This window comes from Sminthopsis crassicaudata, chromosome 3 (assembly GCF_048593235.1).
Source record: "Sminthopsis crassicaudata isolate SCR6 chromosome 3, ASM4859323v1, whole genome shotgun sequence".
NCBI classification, from domain to species: domain Eukaryota; kingdom Metazoa; phylum Chordata; class Mammalia; order Dasyuromorphia; family Dasyuridae; genus Sminthopsis; species Sminthopsis crassicaudata.
The window spans coordinates 52286717-52305076 of NC_133619.1; the positions used below are offsets into that span (position 1 = coordinate 52286717).

Here is an 18360-nt window from a genome sequence, read left to right on the forward strand (position 1 = left end):
TGGATACCAATTGGACTTCCTGAGAAATTCAGAATCTAGACTATTTGGTTGCCATTTAAGAAGTTTATATAGGCCCTTACCATTCTTATAGTGAATTAATGTACCTTCTAAAGAACAACACAATGCAGTAAATAGCAGATTTATTTATTTATTTTATTATAGCTTTTTATTTATAAGATATATGCATGGATAATTTTTCAGCATTGACCCTTGCAAAACCTTCTGTTCCAACTTTCCCCCTCCTTCTCCCCCACCCCCTCCCCTAGATGACAGGTTGACCAATACATGTTAAATACATTAAAGTATATGTTAAACACAATATATGTATACATATCCATACAGTTATTTTGCTGCACAAGAAAAATTGGACTTAGAATAAGGTAAAATTAACCTGAGAAGGAAAACAAAATGCAAGAGGACAAAAATTGGATTGGATTGGCAATGCTCTGTTGTGGTTCACACTCATTTCCCAGAGTTCTTTCATTGGATGTTCAGTTCATTACTGCTCAATTGAAACTGATTTGGTTCATCTCATTGTTGAAAATGGTCTCATCCATCAGAATTGATCCTTATATAGTATTGTTGTTGAAGTATGCAACAATCTCCTGGTCCTGCTCATTTTACTTAGCATCAGTTCCTGTTCCTGTTAAGTCTCTCCAGGCCTCTCTGTATTCATCTTGCTGACAATTTCTTACAGAACAATAATATTTCTTAACATTCATATATAATAGTTTATTCAGCCATTCTCCAATTGATAGGCATCTACTCAATTTCCAGTTTCTAGACACTACAAAAAGGGCTGCCATGAACATTTTTGCACATTCAGGTCCCTTTCCCTCCTTTAAGATCTCTTTGGGATATAAGCCCAGTAGTAACACTGCTGGGTCAAAGGGTATGCACAGTTTGATAACTTTTTGAACACAGTTCCAAATTGCCAATCTGAGAGGTGTGAAGTGGTATCTCAGAGTTGTCTTAATTTGCATTTCTTTGATTAATAATGACTTGGAACATCTTTTCATATGGCTAGAAATAGTTTCCATTTCTTTATTCGAAAATTGTCTGTTCATATCCTTTGACCATTTATCAATTGGAGAATGATTTGATTTCTTATAAATTAGAGTCAATTCTCTATATATTTTGGAAATGAGGCCTTTATCAGAACCTTTAACTATAAAAAATGTTTTCACAGTTTATTACTTCCCTTCTAAGCTTGTCTGCATTAGTTTTGTTTGTACAAAAGCTTTTTAATTTGATATAATCAAAATTATCTATTTTATGATCAATAATGATTTCTAGTTCTTCTTTGTTCACAAATTCCTTCCTTCTCCACAGGTCAGAGAGGTAAACTATCCTATGTTCTTCTAATTTATTTATAATTTCATTCCTAGATCATAAACCTATTTTGACCTTATCTTGATGTATGGTGTTAAGTATGGGTCAATTATAGCAGATTTATAAGGAGCCCCATTTTACAGAATGAGAATACTGAGGCATAGAAATACCTTGTTAATAATCAGCAGATATAAAATACCAGGGAGAGGATTTGAAGTGTCCTGAGTCTAAAACAAATACTCTTTCTGTTACCTTATATTACTGAGGGGCAGGATGTAGAGTGGAGAAATCTCTGGCTCCGAGTACCTGGATTCAAATTCAATTGTTATCTGTCTGACCGTAAGGATCTTTCTGGGCCTTGGTTTTCCCATCTGTAAAATGACAAAGTTTGGTTAGATGAACTCTAAGAGTTCCTCCACCTTCAGACTTATACTCCTATGACTTTATTTTTCTGGGGAAGAATGGTATTATGGGTATGGAGTCAGACAGAATTCCCCCTGGTCCTTTCATCGCCATGGGACCCCAAGCATATCATATAACCTCTCTTTGCCTCAGTTTCTTCATCTGTAAAAGGAGGGGGGTTAGACTCAATGGCCTATAAAATACCTTCCAGATCCAAATGATGCTTAAATGCTTAAATATTCTTGAGTCTGTGACTGGAAGAGACATGAATTATTATGTAGTACTCTGCCAAGAGGAGGTGGGGGTAGCAATGGACTTACTACTTTAAATATTGGTTTCAAATAGAATTCTCTTGAGAGTTTAAAAAATGTCCAAAGCTCTTTATTTAATTGTATTAAGAATTCCAGGTGAAGTATTTCCTGTTGTGGATACTGATAAATAATTGTAAATGGTTCAGAGACTGTTACTTAGTGGGTAAAAAGCTTCCCAAGATCACAAAACCAGGATGGCTCAGATATAAGGCTTGATTTGAAGCCAGGTCTTCCTGACTCAGAGACAGGTACATTGTCCACTCTGCCATCCACTTGAAAAATGAGATGCTCATGATGATAATGGCAGTCATTTTCATTCATACAGTGATTTTCCAATCTCATTTACCTTTCACAGGTTGGTTTACTCTCCCCTCATCCCTCAACACCTTTGCCCTTTTAATTTTTCTTGTTTTGTTTTCAGTACAAAGAATAGAATGGGATTGATTACCTATATTTACCTGTAATCTCCTTCATTAGATTGCAAGCTCCTTGAAAGTGGGACTGTCTTTGCCTTTCTTTGTATCCCTAACACTTAGCACAGTGCCTGATAATCCTGTTATTGTTCAGTTATTCAGTCATGAATCACTCTCCCTGACTCCATTTGAGATTTTCTGAGCAGAGATACTAATGTGGTTATCATCTCCTCCATCTCTTTTTACAGATGAGGAAATTGAGGCAAACAGAGTTAAATGATTTGCCCAGGGTCTCATAGCTAGTCCTGAACTCAGATTTGAACTCTTGTGTTCCTGAATTCAAGCACAGTGATCTATCTATCTAGCCATCTAACTGCCTCTTTTACACATGGTAGGCGCTTAATAAAAACTTATTGATTGACTGATCTTTATTTTAAGCATATATTGCATTTAACATTTTTGTACCAATATCCCATTGTTTGTCTGTGCCTCCTTTTCAGCTTCCTTCCTTCTTCTGGATTTTATTTGTTTGACATCACTGTCAGTATCAATTCATTTTATTGTATAATCCCCATCACCACCATCCATGCCAGGGCCAAAAAGCAAATATTCTCCCTTGTAACACATTAATATCAATCTTTATGGACAAAAGAGTGTAGGATGCTCTCCTTGATACAGAAAATCTTAATGGACAATTTACAGAAGTAACATTTGTAGACTCACCTTTGGATAGAAGCTATTATCTGTCACAAGATCGGGATCCCCCCCCCCCATCCCCTTGTTTCATGCATCTACCACAATTAACAAAAACAATATGGAACAGAAAGAAAAAATAAAATTATGCTAATGACATATTTGTATCCCACACAGTACTCTTGAGGGGGCATTTGTGTTGAGAGTATAGAGATGATTTTGTTCTATTTTACATGGGGGGGAATTGAGTAATATAGAAGTGAAGTGTCATATTTGATGATACAAAGCAAGTTGATAGCACTTGAACTCAAACCCCCGGTCTGTTGCCTTACAAACTTAATGCTTCTTGATAGGTCCATCCAACCTGCTTAATTAATTGTCACTTGGAATAAATCAAAGAGCTAAAAATAACTCTAGATGTCAGTATTACTTGGAAACTTGTGTTTTTGTTAACTGTTATCCTCATCTCTTACTGGTCCCTGAGATAGTTTTCAGTGACATGTATCCATGAGTCAAAGTGCAAGAGAAGACAAGTTGGCATCTTATTGCCTCTTGTTTCCCCTGACACATATCCACTCCATCTTCATACCTCACATTGCCCTTTAGCTGCTGAGAGCCATCTCTCGGGATCCTCCCTTACTCCCTCATACCCATCCATCATCTTCTTCTAGAGACCACACACTTGGTAGATAGCTCTTTCAAATCTAAATACTAGATGTGTCTCCCCACTAATAGGAACTCCCTTGGCATCAGAGGAGCTGCACCTGATCAATTGGATGTTAAGAATAGAACTTCTGAATAAAATAATTCACACTGATATAAATATCCAAAAGGCTTTTTGCTTCCAGAGAATATTTTCATTTCTAAAAAAGAGGTTATCTTCTATAGGAAACTTTCCTTAACCCTTCTTAATTCCATTGCCTTCTGTCTATAAGTTATTCCCTAATTATATTGTGTGTAGCTTGCATTGTATGTATCTGTTTGCTTGTTGTCTCTTACATTAGATTTTTGAGGATAATCTTTTGCCACTTTTCTCATCACAAGTACTTAAAACAGTATTGGTACTGTTTTCGAAAATTAAAACAGTAGATATTGAATAAATGTATATTGAGACAGTCTTGAGACATCCCCCTCCCCAAAGAATCAAATACATAATTAAAATTTCCAAAGTGATATATATATATGTAATATATATATATATATATATACATATATGCATCTCCATCTCCATATATACACACACATATATGTATGTATATACACATATATATGGGAATGCATACACACACATGCACACACATAAATATGTCTACATAGACAGCTAGCTTGTAAAGTGAATAGAGCCTTGAATCAAGAAGACTGAAGCTCAAATTCAACTTTGTAAATATAGCTTGTTTGGGGGTTGTTTTGAGAATCAAATGAGAATTTTTTTGTAAAGTGATTAGAATAGTAACCAGCACACAGTAGGTGCTTAATAGGTGCTTAATGAATGCTTTTGTCCTTTATTTCTTCTTTTTCCGTTGGGAGAGAGATAGCAATGTTTTCTAGCACTGATTACCTACTCAATGGTCCAAACAATACAGTGACCTATAACCCCATTTTTCTTCCCTATCCTTCCCACTATATACCTTTAAACAATAGATATCAATAACTAGTTAATGGGGACTAAGAGTTGGCTTTCTCTCATTCTAAACATACTACTTACTGGTTCTGACAATAATTTTGTCTTTCAGAAAAAGACTTCACTTTGGACAGGGTATCTTTTAGGCAAAAGTACTAATGTACGTGTCTGAATATGTCTGAGTGAACATCCATTTGTCTGTATCCTTCCCTCACCATCTGCCTCCCACAGGATTGCAGACAGCAATGGATTCCAGAAATACCAGCTTATTTGGCCAACTATGGTGGGTAGCCACCTCATGGCTTTTCAAATATTGAAATGAATAAGATTGTAAATAGCATCAGCCTGGATACTTGTGTTAGAAGTCATCATATTCTCATTCACAAATGAAATATAGTTTAATAAACTACCATCATGATTGGGAAGCATGATATAGTTTATATATCTATATCTATCTATATATCATGATATATATATATATATATATATATATATATATATATATATATATACAGAGAGAGAGAGAGAGAGAGAGAGAGAGAGAGAGAGAGAGAGAGAGAGAGAGAGAGAGAGGGAGAGAGAGAGAGAGAGAACGAGTGTGTGAGTGTGAGTGTGTGTGTGTGTGTGTGTGTGTGTGTGTGTGTGTAACATGTGAGTTCAGATCTTCCCTCTAACTCATACTGCATGACCCTGGACATATTTCTTCACATCTCAGTACCTTAGGCAACTCTCCAAAAGGGTAAATTTCAGAGAAGAGTCTGAGCTGTATTATTAGAGGGAGTTTTCTCTTCTGACAGTTCCCCATTACAATGAAATCACAGCTTCAGTGTGATGTCTTTTCCAGTTTTCATTTTATAAATAAGGTTATAAGCTCTAAGAGAGATGATATGCCTTATCTTATGCCATAGATGAATGGAGCTGGGGCCAGAGCTCAGATCCACATTTCTGTCCAATGATCTTTCAGGCTACTTCTCTACCTGTCCTTAATCATAAAGCCAAAAAATCCCATAGCCAAAAACAATTCTGCTTTTTTTCTTCTATTCTGATCTCCCTATTATTTGCTCTAATTGGACACATAATCTCTGTCTGGTCTCCAGGATTTCAGTGAGAAATGTTTTTGTGTTAGCTGATTAACAGGGACAGCATCCTACCAGTGGCACCATGTGTGGTAATTGAGTTGAAGTTTTAGGGTACCATGAGACTGTTTTATTTTAAGTGGCACATGGATTGCTGTTTCATCTACATTTGGCCAAAAAGTTCTTTGGTCAACAATTAGAACAGAGCTAGTAGTATGGAAATTTTAACTACTAGGTTTGACTGGCATTTGTGGAATCTAAAGAATTAACCACTGCTGGGTTTATTTTCATGCTTTTCAGCATTTTCAGACCATGTTGAAGACTAAATTGAATGTCCTTACGCTGAGGAAAGAACCTCTTCCCACAGTGATCTTCCATGAGCCAGAAGCCATTGAGTTGTGTACCACAACCCCGCTGATGAAAACTCGAACTCATAGTGGATGCAAGGTATGTGATCAGTAAGAAATAGCTGGTATCTGCTAGTATATGTGATCAAGTAAAACTGGGGGTATGTAATAAAACAAATAAGAGAAAACTAATGATATGCCCCGTGGATTCAGTCTTAAGATGTTCATTACATACTTCTTGATGTTAAAAATCACTTACCAACATAAAAATAATTTGGATTTGGCTATTGGTTTATAAGCTTAGTCATATTTAGGCCTTTTTCTTTTTTTCTTGGTGAGGTAACGCTTTACCTTCCATCCCCACCCCCTGAGCCACTTAAGAATTCATGACAAGACTTTCATTCCATAGATTTGAAATTGCAGGAGTCAAAAAACATGTGGTCACTGCCCCAGAGAAATAATTGAATCCTCTTTAGAAAGTGAGTCTGCCATTCCTGAATATAATTTCTTCTACTAATATATATATATATATATATATTTTTTTTTTTTTTCTTTATCTGATAATTTGTTGTTATATATTTTGAATCCTCCTTGATGTCCTATTGGGCACATGACAATATTCTCTTTTATTTTGTTTTGTTTTCCTTTTTTTGTTTTTCTTTTTTTTTCTTATTCTGTTTTTTCAAATAAAATAAATTAAAATTAAAAAGAAACAGTTTACAGTAATATCATTTCCTTTTTTTTTTTTTTTTTGGTTCCCCTTCTGAATACAATATGTTCCTGAGACTTAAGTTCCTTAGCTTTTTTTAAAAAGCATTTCAGAAGTCTTTCCTACTGTTTTGTTTATCTGATTTATGAGAACTTATTTTCTCATTTTTAATCTAAACTCCAATTTTTAAATATCTCGATTCTGTTCTTTATATCCATGTTATTTATGTTGTTTTTTTTTTTTTGAGGAGAGAGGAGATATTCTCTTTGTATTCCATCAGAATACATCCTCATACAGTATTGTTGTTGAAGTGTATAATGATCTCTTGTTTCTGCTCATTTCACTCAGCATCAGTTGATGTAAGTCTCTCCAAGCCTCTCTGTATTCCTCCTGCTGGTCATTTCTTATAGAACAATAATATTCCATAACATTCATATACCATAATTTACTTTGAATTATTTTTGCAGTTTTTGTTAACTAACATTAATGTGGAAGTTAAAACTAAAAGGGAAAATAAATGTAATTTCAAAAAGTTTCATTCACAAGCAAAAAACAGCAAAGACTTGGTTAAAAATTATATTTGAGGTACTCCTTATAGTAATGATTATTTTAATGGAGCAACATATTGTGCTGTACACTACACTTCATTTTTAGGAACTTTGATATCAGGTGTAAAAGTAATAGAGGAAGAAAAATGATGTATTTAAGGATATGGATTCCTTCCTCTGTGAAGTATTTCTTCCTTTTTCTCCAGTTGAAGAGTTATAGACTGTATTCCCAATTCATTTCACCAGCATAATTGGGTGCTCTTATGATATTATTCTATGGCCAGTGATGTTGAGGATGCAAAGGAATGAAACCCCAAGGGAATGCTTCATAATTTTGTAACAGTAACATGTGAAACAGTAATAATTAACATTCTAATATTTGCAATGGTAAAAACAGTAACATGTTAAGGACTAGCAAAGAATCTTTCAACTATAATATGTATCAGGAAGGTTTTTATTAGACTTTGCTCTATCACATTTTAAATTGAATATGTGGGTAGTAAAAATAATGACAGAAGCTCATAGGACCAAAAAATTCATTCTAGGAAAAACATAAAAGAAGGGGTGTGTGTTTGGTTTCATGAGAAGGACAAGAGTTGTTATTTAGAGCTGTATAGAAATGATAGCAATCTGTTTTCAATGTCAATGTAAAGAAATGGAAATCGATTTAAGATATAGTGAGAGAAATTCCAGTTACAAATTTCAGATTCCCAATATTACCCTTCATTTGCTTCTCATATACTTTATATTTATTTATTTGTGTAAATGTTGTTCTCTCCCCCCAATCTCACCCCTGCCATTGCCCACAGAAGAATGTGAGCTCCTTGAAAGCAGGTACAATTTGATTTTTATCTTGATATTACCAATACTAGACACTTAAATGATTTATTGTTGTTGGATAAAGACCTCTGTGATGGGAAGGATCAAAACACAGGACAGAACAATCTAGGGAAGTGATGAAATTTCCATACCTAGACATGTTTCTGAATAGAATGTGCTTTCCCGATTCTTCAGTCCAGTTTATTACAAGGGCTTGTCTTCAGAGATTTCCTTCTTAGGAAACACTTTTAAGATTGAGAGGGATCTTAAAAGCCCTCTGGTGTATTCTCTTCATTTGATGGGTGATGCCCTGAAAGCTCAAATTATTTACACAAAGTCACAGTAGTAGCATCTAAACTTATACCTTCTGATTCCTAAGCCACTCTTTTTCTGTCTTATTTCCCTCTTTTTAGACCTTCCTGTCTCAGGAGAAGCTAAATCTTCCTTTTGATTCCATTTCTTCCCAGTACCTCTTCCATTATTTATTGTTTTTTAAATTTAGACTCAGTAGACCTATATTTGCCTCCCAACCTTTGCTTTTTATCACTAGACTTGAGCAAGTCAATACTCTGGGCTTCAATTTTCTCATTTATGAAATAAGGAGTAGGATGTATTAGTTGGCTTGAAGTTTCTGGTTCCTAATCTATGGTCATTAATTCTGAATCTTGAACCATCTCTAGAGGTTCTTTCTAGCTTTATAATTCCTCTTAAATCAGCAAAAGCACCGAGGTACAATCAATCTCTAAATAATCTGAATCTTTTAAGTAGCAAAAGATTTATAGATAAAAAGATCTTTAAAAGATAGATACTACTGATCTCACTAGAAGTAAATAATATCAACTCCTGAGGCTGATTCAATGTTTCTATTTAAAGGAATTAAACATTGTTTAGTTTAAATTTTGAAATCCAGATAAAATCCAAATTTTAAGAAATTCTTTCTCCTACGGAATACTCCCTTCTACACCCCCCAAAAAAAACCCTCATCCCCTTTCTAATCTTTGGAGGGAACAGAGTCCAGTGTTTCATTTCTGATTCTTGAGTTACACAGAATGCCAGCTGCAGAAAGAAATGCTTTTCTTACTCCACATGGCTAAGAATAATGAAGAGAATGTAGTCATGTCCCAGCTGCAAGGGAAGCCTGCATGACCCTCCCCACCTTCACACTGGGCTGTTTCTTTTTCTATAACAGTTCTCAAGTTGTTACTCTTGCATAATTCAGGGTGCTCTGTGGATCTCTGGAAGGAGCAGGGCAGGAGACAGAAAAGGAGGGGAAGAGGGCAGCTTAAAATCCTTTAAGCTTGATGTTACTGATTCCATTATCACCCTTGGGTTTCCCTGTTTTGTTGATCGGTATTCTTGAGCAATCCTGATGCAATAGATTTGTTAGGCCATTCACCCAGCAGGCAGCTTGGTCTTTGTCTGGTCTTAGCCATTGCTGCTCCTTCCTTTTTCTCCTTTTCCTTTTCCTTTCCTTTTCTTTTTGAATTGTATAGGCAATCACAGACCAGTCATAATTCTTCTGCCAGTAGTAATTGGGGAACCGTGGTGAATTTGTCCTTCGAATCAAACTCTCTGATTTTTGTGGCGGCAATAAAGGAATATTGCAGACTCCATATCGGATTGTCCTCTCATGCCACATTTGATGAATTCTTGTTCCTGTCAGCTGCTGTTCTTTATGGAGTCCTCTGAGGTCTAGATTTATACAGGAGGGATCAATGGCCCTTTCTGGATTTGGTGTCAGGAGTCCTGGGTTGGAATCCAGGCTTTAATTTTTCCTACCTTTGTGATTTTGGGTTAGTCACTGATAGGCTCACTAAGATCCAGAGTTGGAAGGGATGTTAGAGGGAAGTCCTCTCATTTATTCCCCCCCATTTCCCTCATTTTACAGATAAGTAAATCAAGGTTTCAAGATATTAAGTTACTTGAGTAAAATAACACAAGTAGTAAACTGAGAGAAAAGACATTCATTTTCATGGTTGGTGGCTCCAAGTTCAGCCTTCAAAGACATTGACCTTTAAGGATAAAAAGAGGACCTCCTTTCAGTTCTAAATCTGTGATCTTTTAAGTGGCTAATTCAATTGCACCAAAGTAGGAAATATTAGAATTAGGATTCCCTTCTAGTCCCTAAATCTATGGAATATCAGGATCCTTTATTCAACAAATATCTTAAGTTTACACCTGATCTATCATATGCAAAGCCCTGATGGACAAATAACACATTTGATGTCTTTTACATCCTTTGGGTTCTTGAATACTTGACCTGCTGGTTGTAAGGGTGCATGTGGCGTGGGGTAAAGGCCATATTTTCATTCACTAGTGAATTCCTGACTGTTGCTTTTGGGCTTCCCATGTGAGTTTGTGAAGGTCTTTGTCAGACTAACTGTTCAACTTCATTGTCTGTGAACACTGTTCAGACTACTGGAGACAAGCCAAGACTTTCCATTTTCACATGGGCTCCCAATTCCAAGATTTTTTTTCCAGTATGAGCCCAATGATGCATATTTCAGGGTTTGGAGTTTCACACACTATTAAATGTGTGGGATGACAGGACAGATTTCAGATTTCCTCCCATTTTTCTACTATGGAAGCTCTGATGAAAGCTGAGGTAAAAGACTTAGTGGTTTTAGAGTTGGAAGAAACCATAACCATCTTCTAATCCAATGTTTTCATTTTATGGATGGGGAAACAGGCCTGTGTAGCTGGAATGACTTGTTTATAGTTACATAGGTATTTGGGGATGATAGATTTTGAGTTGAAAAAGACCTCTGAATGCATCAAGTCCAGTCTCTTCATTTTACAAGTAAGAAAATTGAGATGAAAAGAAATGATTTCCCCAGAGTCACATTACTAGTAAGTATCTGAGGCAAGATTTAAACTAGGGTTTTCCTGACTCAAAGTCTGGCACTCTAACCACTATACCATGCTGCTTTTCAGAAATCAGAGATGTAATGGGAGTTAAGCAAGGGAATACCTAACCAATTGATGAATCTTCCAGCCAACTTAGATTTAAAGGGCATTGACTTTTGTTACAAGGGAATGCCTCCCACAGAGGTAGACATGAGCCTTACCTTTTGGTGGAGAGGATACCAACAGCTTTAACCACTGGGGAAACCAACCATAGAAGATTTTCTGTATCCTCTTGGCAAGGATCTAGGGAGCCATTTTACTGCCATTAAAGGTGTCCCTTCTTGAGAAAATGCCGTGCTCTATAATTTAATCAAATCTCTTATTCAACTTATCCCATTGCTCAGGGCTTTCCCTGATTAGTTCTTATTACAGCTAAAAGAGCTTCAATTTCAACCTATATCTTCTGATAAAATCCCTAATGTACACTGAGTTTTCTTGCTTGACATGTGCACAGCAATGTTATGTTCCTCCCCTTCATTCCTCTTTCCCCAGCTTTTTATCTGTAGTTCTTTTGACCATTGTTTTCTACTTCAGAAGAGGAAAGAAAATAATGGAGACCATGATAAAAGTAGCAAGGGAAACTGGATACTATCCTAGCATTATATACTACATTGTAACTGAAATTCATGCAGTATCTATGGATTTATTTATAGCTTAGTACTGGGTTCTGAATTGTGAACCTTATACTTATTTTGGTCCAACAACCAATGTGAACTCCATGATTTTCTTCAACTTTGAACAATGTTAGTTTTACTGTCTACCAATTTGCAGTGATGCCTTTTACTAATGTTCTTTAGGATAGGTTGATGAAAATCTTCCAGTCCTAATCTTCCAACTTGCTGGTCAGAAGTAGGCTCTTTTAAGTCTGTGAAGGGAAATTTTGTTTTTCTTCCTCTGCCTCTTTGCTTTTTATGCTAGAATAGTGCTGTTGCTACTTTTGGTCTGGGTAATTTAAATGTTTGCCAGCTTTTTAAAAGTATAATTTTATTGATACATATTATTTTTATTAACTTTCATTTTTCAAATATACCTTGCCCAGCAAGTCATGAATCTTGTAATGAAGAAGAAGAAAAGAAAGAACAGTTATCATCCTGCAAAACTAAATAACACATCAACTTAAGCTGGCAGTACAGGTGATGGTTCATACCAAAGTCAATTTTTTAAACTCTTCACTATTGCCAGATTTTGGTCAGCCCTCTCTCTAAAGGAGCCTAGAGCACTGTGAGAGCTGATAGTTCCATATATGCCATTAACTAAAGAGAGAGCCATTTAGCACCATAGTTTAAGTAAAAGTTTTGTTCTTGGGCTAAATATCAAAGGGAAGAAAAATTGCCCTCCCTAGAACACATGAAGAATTGACTCATTCTGTGTTTGTATGTGCCTGAACAGCCATTTCCCTGACAACTTAAACCTACTTGTTCCTTTAAGAACTCTTGGGATGAGAAACTTGGTTTGGGAATTATGGGAAAGAAATTACATTCTAAATGAAGTGGTATGAAAAACAGCTACCTCTAAAGCTTCTTGGCTTTGAAATTAGCCTTTCTCCCTCTTCTTCCAATTCAGAGTTTGCATAACTTAAGTGTGAGCAAGTGCTGTTCCTTTAGAAAATCTCATGCTATTAGGCATGGAACTGAAGCAGATGGTGGGGAAGCTAAGTGCTAGTTTTCTTACTCTGATGTCTCATGGGAATCATATCATGGAGTCAAGATGCTGACCAGGTATTCTATCATTTTAAAAGCCAGTGGATCCAATGTTCTTGTAGTCCTGGGGATTCTCAGCCTTGCCATACTGTGCCAAAGGAAATTCTTAACAGTTTTTTTTATGATTCAAAAGGATCATAGGCTATTAGAGTTTAGGATCCCGACCTCTTTTCAAGGTTGACTGTAACTGTCTTCTCCCATATGAGATCTGCCCTGACTTTCTTGGTTATTAGTGTCCCCACCCACTTTCATTTTTGAAATTACTTTGAATCTGTTTTGTATATGTATATATACACTTTTATTTTCATTTTTCTATTCATAGCTACAATAACCATGTAATAAATGTTTACTGAATTAAATTATATAGACCTCAAGGAAACTTCAGAGTTTGTCTTGTCTTTTTAATAGGCCAGAAAACCAAGGGGATCCCACTTTATGTCATGATCTCCAGAATTATTATTGCTGTACTGAGTATCCTTACTATAGATCACATAGATTGTTAATGAAAGAGCTTTATAAATGAGCATATGGAATAGAAGTCCTTGTTAGAGAAGGGGTCCGTAGAGGCCACAAAGGCATACCATTATTCCAGTTATTTTCAGATTCCCTGGATTTAAGAAAGTGATGACGAAGGCTATGTTAATGTTACTGTAAAATAAGTACATAGATTTATGAGATTGGTCTATAGCAGAGAACACAGAAGTTCTTCAGATGTCGTGCATATTTTAAATAGTATTTTATTTTTCTAGATACATATAAACATAGTTTTCAACAATTAGTTTTGTACAACTTTGTGTTCCAAAATTTTCTCCTTCTTTCTCTTACCTCCTTCATCCCCAAGACAGCAAACAATCTGATATAGGTTAAATTTCTGCAATTCTTTTAGGCAAACTTCCATACTTGTCATGCTGATACATATTTTTATATACCACCCTCACAATTTCCAAAACACCACTGTTACTTTAAATTTTTATATGTAATTACAATACCCCTAAAGAGAATTGAAACCTTTTGTTGCTAGTCATGGTCCTTTGGACCCAAAGACATTTTAAATAGATTGCAGTAGAACCTTAGGGAGTTTGAATAATCCTTTTCTTTCCTCTTCTTTTTTCCATTTGCAGTGAATTCTTAAACACAGTTTTATAAACTATCTGTGTAAATACTCTGAATATTTTCCTCTGGGTGGCTCACAGAATTTGATTTATTATAAAGTTATTTCATTTTTTTTCTACTTAGTTATTTAAGCAACAACAACAACAACAACTGAATGTGATTTCCTGTCTCCCCTTCTTTTCTTTAGTATCTTTTTCTGAAAACATTCACTTGCTTGTTCTGTGAATTTTGGGTTCATTTGCTTTGAAAATGTGTTTATTATTCTGCTTATTTTCCTGGATTAGCTCCACAGATGAAATGTTATCCCAGTTCTCCATGGTAGACTTCCCTTTGGTTAAGTATTACAGACTTAATTCCAAAGCTTTGGTCAGGCAACCCATAGAAACTGTTGGTTGAAACAGTCAATTAAATCTGTATAAATCCATTAGTGATATGCTTTAATGTGTTCAGCAGGAATAGTAGAAGCTCCAGAAACCACCAGAAAATTAGTATAACTTCAAAAACCCAAAGCCAGTTTACATGGCTGCTATCCTCGTATCCAGGCTGCTGTACCCTGTCCTTTCATGGACCTCATCAGGTTTTCATTTATATTTTCCAGTCAAATTCTCTTTTCATTTTCTATAGCTAATGTTTTAACCTCCCTTTGGCTATGAAACTTACTGGCTTATATGTATCTCTGCTGCTGCCTCATCTGTACTATTGTAACTTAAAAAGCTAATTGAGTCAAGGGCTAAGCAGCTGCTGTAACCCTAGACTGTGGTGTCATAGGTTTTAACTAGTGTTTATCTGGTTCTTCATTGATTCCAATCAAATATTTTAAAGATAGTTTATAGCCTGTGTTTCCATCTGATTGGATAAAAAAGTTTTCATACGGAGCGATGATTGTTTGATGGAAGAATATTAGGCTAATAATAGAAGGAACATATTTCTTTTAATTGTGCTTGGGAAATCTCAAAGGTCTAAATAAATGTTAGCAATTAATATAATAAGTCCTAGAAATGATATTGAAATTTTTAACATCTTTTGTTTTTTATATAACTGTAATCTCCTAGAATATAAATGTCCCCTTCCCAGAAATTCCTCTCTTGTTACAAAGAAGAGAAAGTAGAAAAGAAGAAAGAAATAGTTCACAAAAATAAGTCAAGACTATCATATGCATGTTGCATATCTATCACCATCTACCTCTGTCAAGAGGGAATGGAATTACATTTTGATAACTCTTCTTTGGGGCAAAGTTTAATTATTATACTCTCCCTATATTATTTTTATTTTTATTGTCTTACTTTCCATTTTTTCGTCATAGATCACCCTATATTTCTCTGTATTCTTCATATTCATGGTTTCTTACAGAGAAGTAGATATGTTATTATCACTTAACATGTAATATTAATGTAGCATAGCATCAGCCCCCAGCTGATGAGCATCTACTTGGTTTCCAAATCATTGTTATTATAGAAAATGTTGCTATAAATATTTTACCCTTCTTGGGGTATATGCCTTGAACGAGAATGTGACTACCCATCATCATGATCATCATTGTTAGTTTAGTAACTTCCAGGAATATCATCCTCTGAGGTTTCATCGTGATGAACCCTGATTTTTGAAAGGCTATCTCAGCAATAGGGCTTACCAAGCTAGAAAGATAGACTTAGATATAAGTTTAGAGAGGTTTATCTCAAGAAATTTGGTCACAGGTTAGTAATGTATTTTTGGCCTCAGAACTTAACAAATACCATTTACTGAGGTCTGCGAAACATCCTGTATCCATGGAGGGCACACCCACATTAGTGAATTCATGGCTCCTTTCAGGTAGAAGTTATTGAGCAAATATGTTGTTACCCTGATGATAAATAGATGGGGTATAATCTGCAGTAAATCTGGATTTTCTTTCCTTTGATTCCTTGGTGCTATTATCTTTTTTCTTGTTTTTGCATGTGTGTTTATATTTCTCCATGTCTAAAATAGGATTGTAATACTTTACCACCTACTTCTAAGATTAAGGACTCCCTACCCCTCCTTCCTTTTTAAAAGTACTTTAGGGTTTTGGCAAGCTGAATACTATATAAATAAAATATTGTTATTAATCAAATCTGGCTCTCCTTCATTTTGATGAAAAGGTCAGCAAACAGCAGACACAAATGATTGCAAGCCAGGAATGGAAGTTTAAATGGCAATGAATAACCCCAGGTTAGAAAATGTCCTTCCAAATGAAAATGAGTTCTTTCTTAATTGCTTTTTCTGTATGCCAATTTCACATCTACCATAGTAGCAGGTATGTTGAAAACACTATTTGTAACAGGTGCAGTTGTGTTTTATCTTGCATTAGCTGTTCATTTCCTTGTTTTTACTGAAAACGTTAAATATTCCATTCTTGGCAAGGGGAAAATGACATTTCTAAAATGATGGCTTGAGCGTCTGTATAAAGATTATTCTTCAAATGAGATGCTGGTGAGATTGGAATTCCTGAGTCATCACACACCTTCAAGCCAAAACATGCCATTAAAACATGAACAATGGCAAAAAGATTAATTGGAAATCAGTGGAGACAAATGAAACCTATCATTATGTAACCTGGGAAAGTCATATCTTACAACTTGGGTTATACATTTCATATTGATCCCTGACTCTGATGTTGATGGGGTAAGACCTTCTCTACTTTGAAATGTTTCTGTATTGCTGATGACAAAAAATAATGTTTCCATGGTATAGTGTTTCGATAATCCATGTTAGGAAATAACAGATGAATATAGTTTCAGAGCCTGAAAATGCCTTAAAGATCATCTAGTCCAATTTGCCAATTTTGTGACTGAGGAAGCTGAGAAATCAATGGTTTCCCAAGGTCCAGCAGTTATATAGTAAGGTATATTTGGCCTTGAACCTCAGTCTCTTTCCTTTCAATAAATCATGCAAAGAGAAGAGAGGGAAAAAGTACTTTTTGGATATGGATGGAAGGGAAATTCAAATGACATCTACACAATTTAATTTTTGCATTCACTTGAGATTTATTACACATAACATTGACAGTGTATTATAGTCAAGGAAGGAGATGCATGTGTGGAGGGCCATTTGCTTTGGCCCAGCTCACTGAGAACCCTTTGGTGCACCCTCTAAGTATCAAGGAATGTGTTGATGGTAACCTGTAAGGGCCCTTTAAATGGGCGGACACAGTGCATCGGGAGATTGAGGCCCAGAAGTAATTTCTGTGGATATTAGGACTGCCCTTGGGCGGGATCCTGGCCATATTGAGATAGTTTTGTAATGGGTGACTCTCTCGCTGATTGGCTGTGTGTGTGACCTCACAGGCCCTATATAAGCCCACTGCAGGCAGCAACTGCCCTCTTTAACCTCGTGCTGTTCACCCTGGCTCCTAGCCTGGGTGGCCAAGCCAAGATGGGTAGCCGAAAGAGGTAAGGATTTTGGTAGTGAACACATGGGTCTTCTGACCAGGTGTTCACCAGGGAACCAACAAGTCAGGGCATCAGTTAGGGCATTATGTGAGTAGGTATAATAAAGGCTTTTAAGATTACATGTGGTTGTTCTTGAGTGCGCTACCGGTTACTAAGCTATAGATTCAAGAGATTGTGGCCAGAGACCTTAGAAGGCCTCAGAGGAGGCGAGCCAGGTAGAGCTCACACTGCAAAGGACAGTGGTCAAAGGTGCTCTGGTGGGTCTAGGACAGACTAGTAATTGTAACTGCCAGGAGAGCACGTTACAGTAACCACCTATTGATAATTATTGCCAATACCCTTCCTTTTATTCTTAGTTCCTTTTATTTAGTCCTGGATAAGTAGACATGCATGGTCTTTCAACTTAGAACAGGGAGAGTAGCCAGAAGGTTTATCTGAATTGTGAAGTGCCTCAAATGTGTGTCATGTGAGCAATAAATGAAGGAAGTGGGATAGAATCCTGGTCAGTTTGCGAGATACTAGATAGTTCTTAAGGGTTTTTTGTTTTGTTTTTTTGTGATAAGTAACTTCTTTACTGGGCAGCTAGATGGCACATTGGATAGAGCTTCAGACCTAGAACCAGAAGGCTCCTCTTTGGTTCAAACCAACCTCAGCCACTTATTACTTATGTAATCTTAGCCAAGTCATTTAACCCTTTTAGACTCAGTTTGTAAAATGAGCTGGAAAAGGAAACTGTAACTCCCCCCCCCCCCCCCAGTATCTTTGTCAAGATTTTGAGTTTCAAATTTTTTCTCTCTTCCTTTCTTACCACCCCTTGCCAAAAGCAAGCAATTGCTAAGTGTTATTCATGTACAATCATTCCAAACATATTTTTGTATTAATCATATTGTGAAAAAAGCATCAAACCAAAAGGGAAAAACCATAAGAAAGAAAAAGCAAACAAAAAATGGTGAAAATAGTAT

General features: G+C 36.0%; 1 protein-coding gene across 1 annotated transcript in view; it reads left to right on the plus strand.

The window, feature by feature from the left end:
- Positions 1-18360, plus strand: part of PID1 (phosphotyrosine interaction domain containing 1) — a 288906-nt gene that overhangs the window by 110387 nt on the left and 160159 nt on the right. The window contains exon 2 of the mRNA XM_074298487.1: positions 6149-6295. Coding sequence (XP_074154588.1) covers positions 6149-6295 — 147 coding nt within the window. The remainder of the gene's footprint in view (positions 1-6148; positions 6296-18360) is intronic.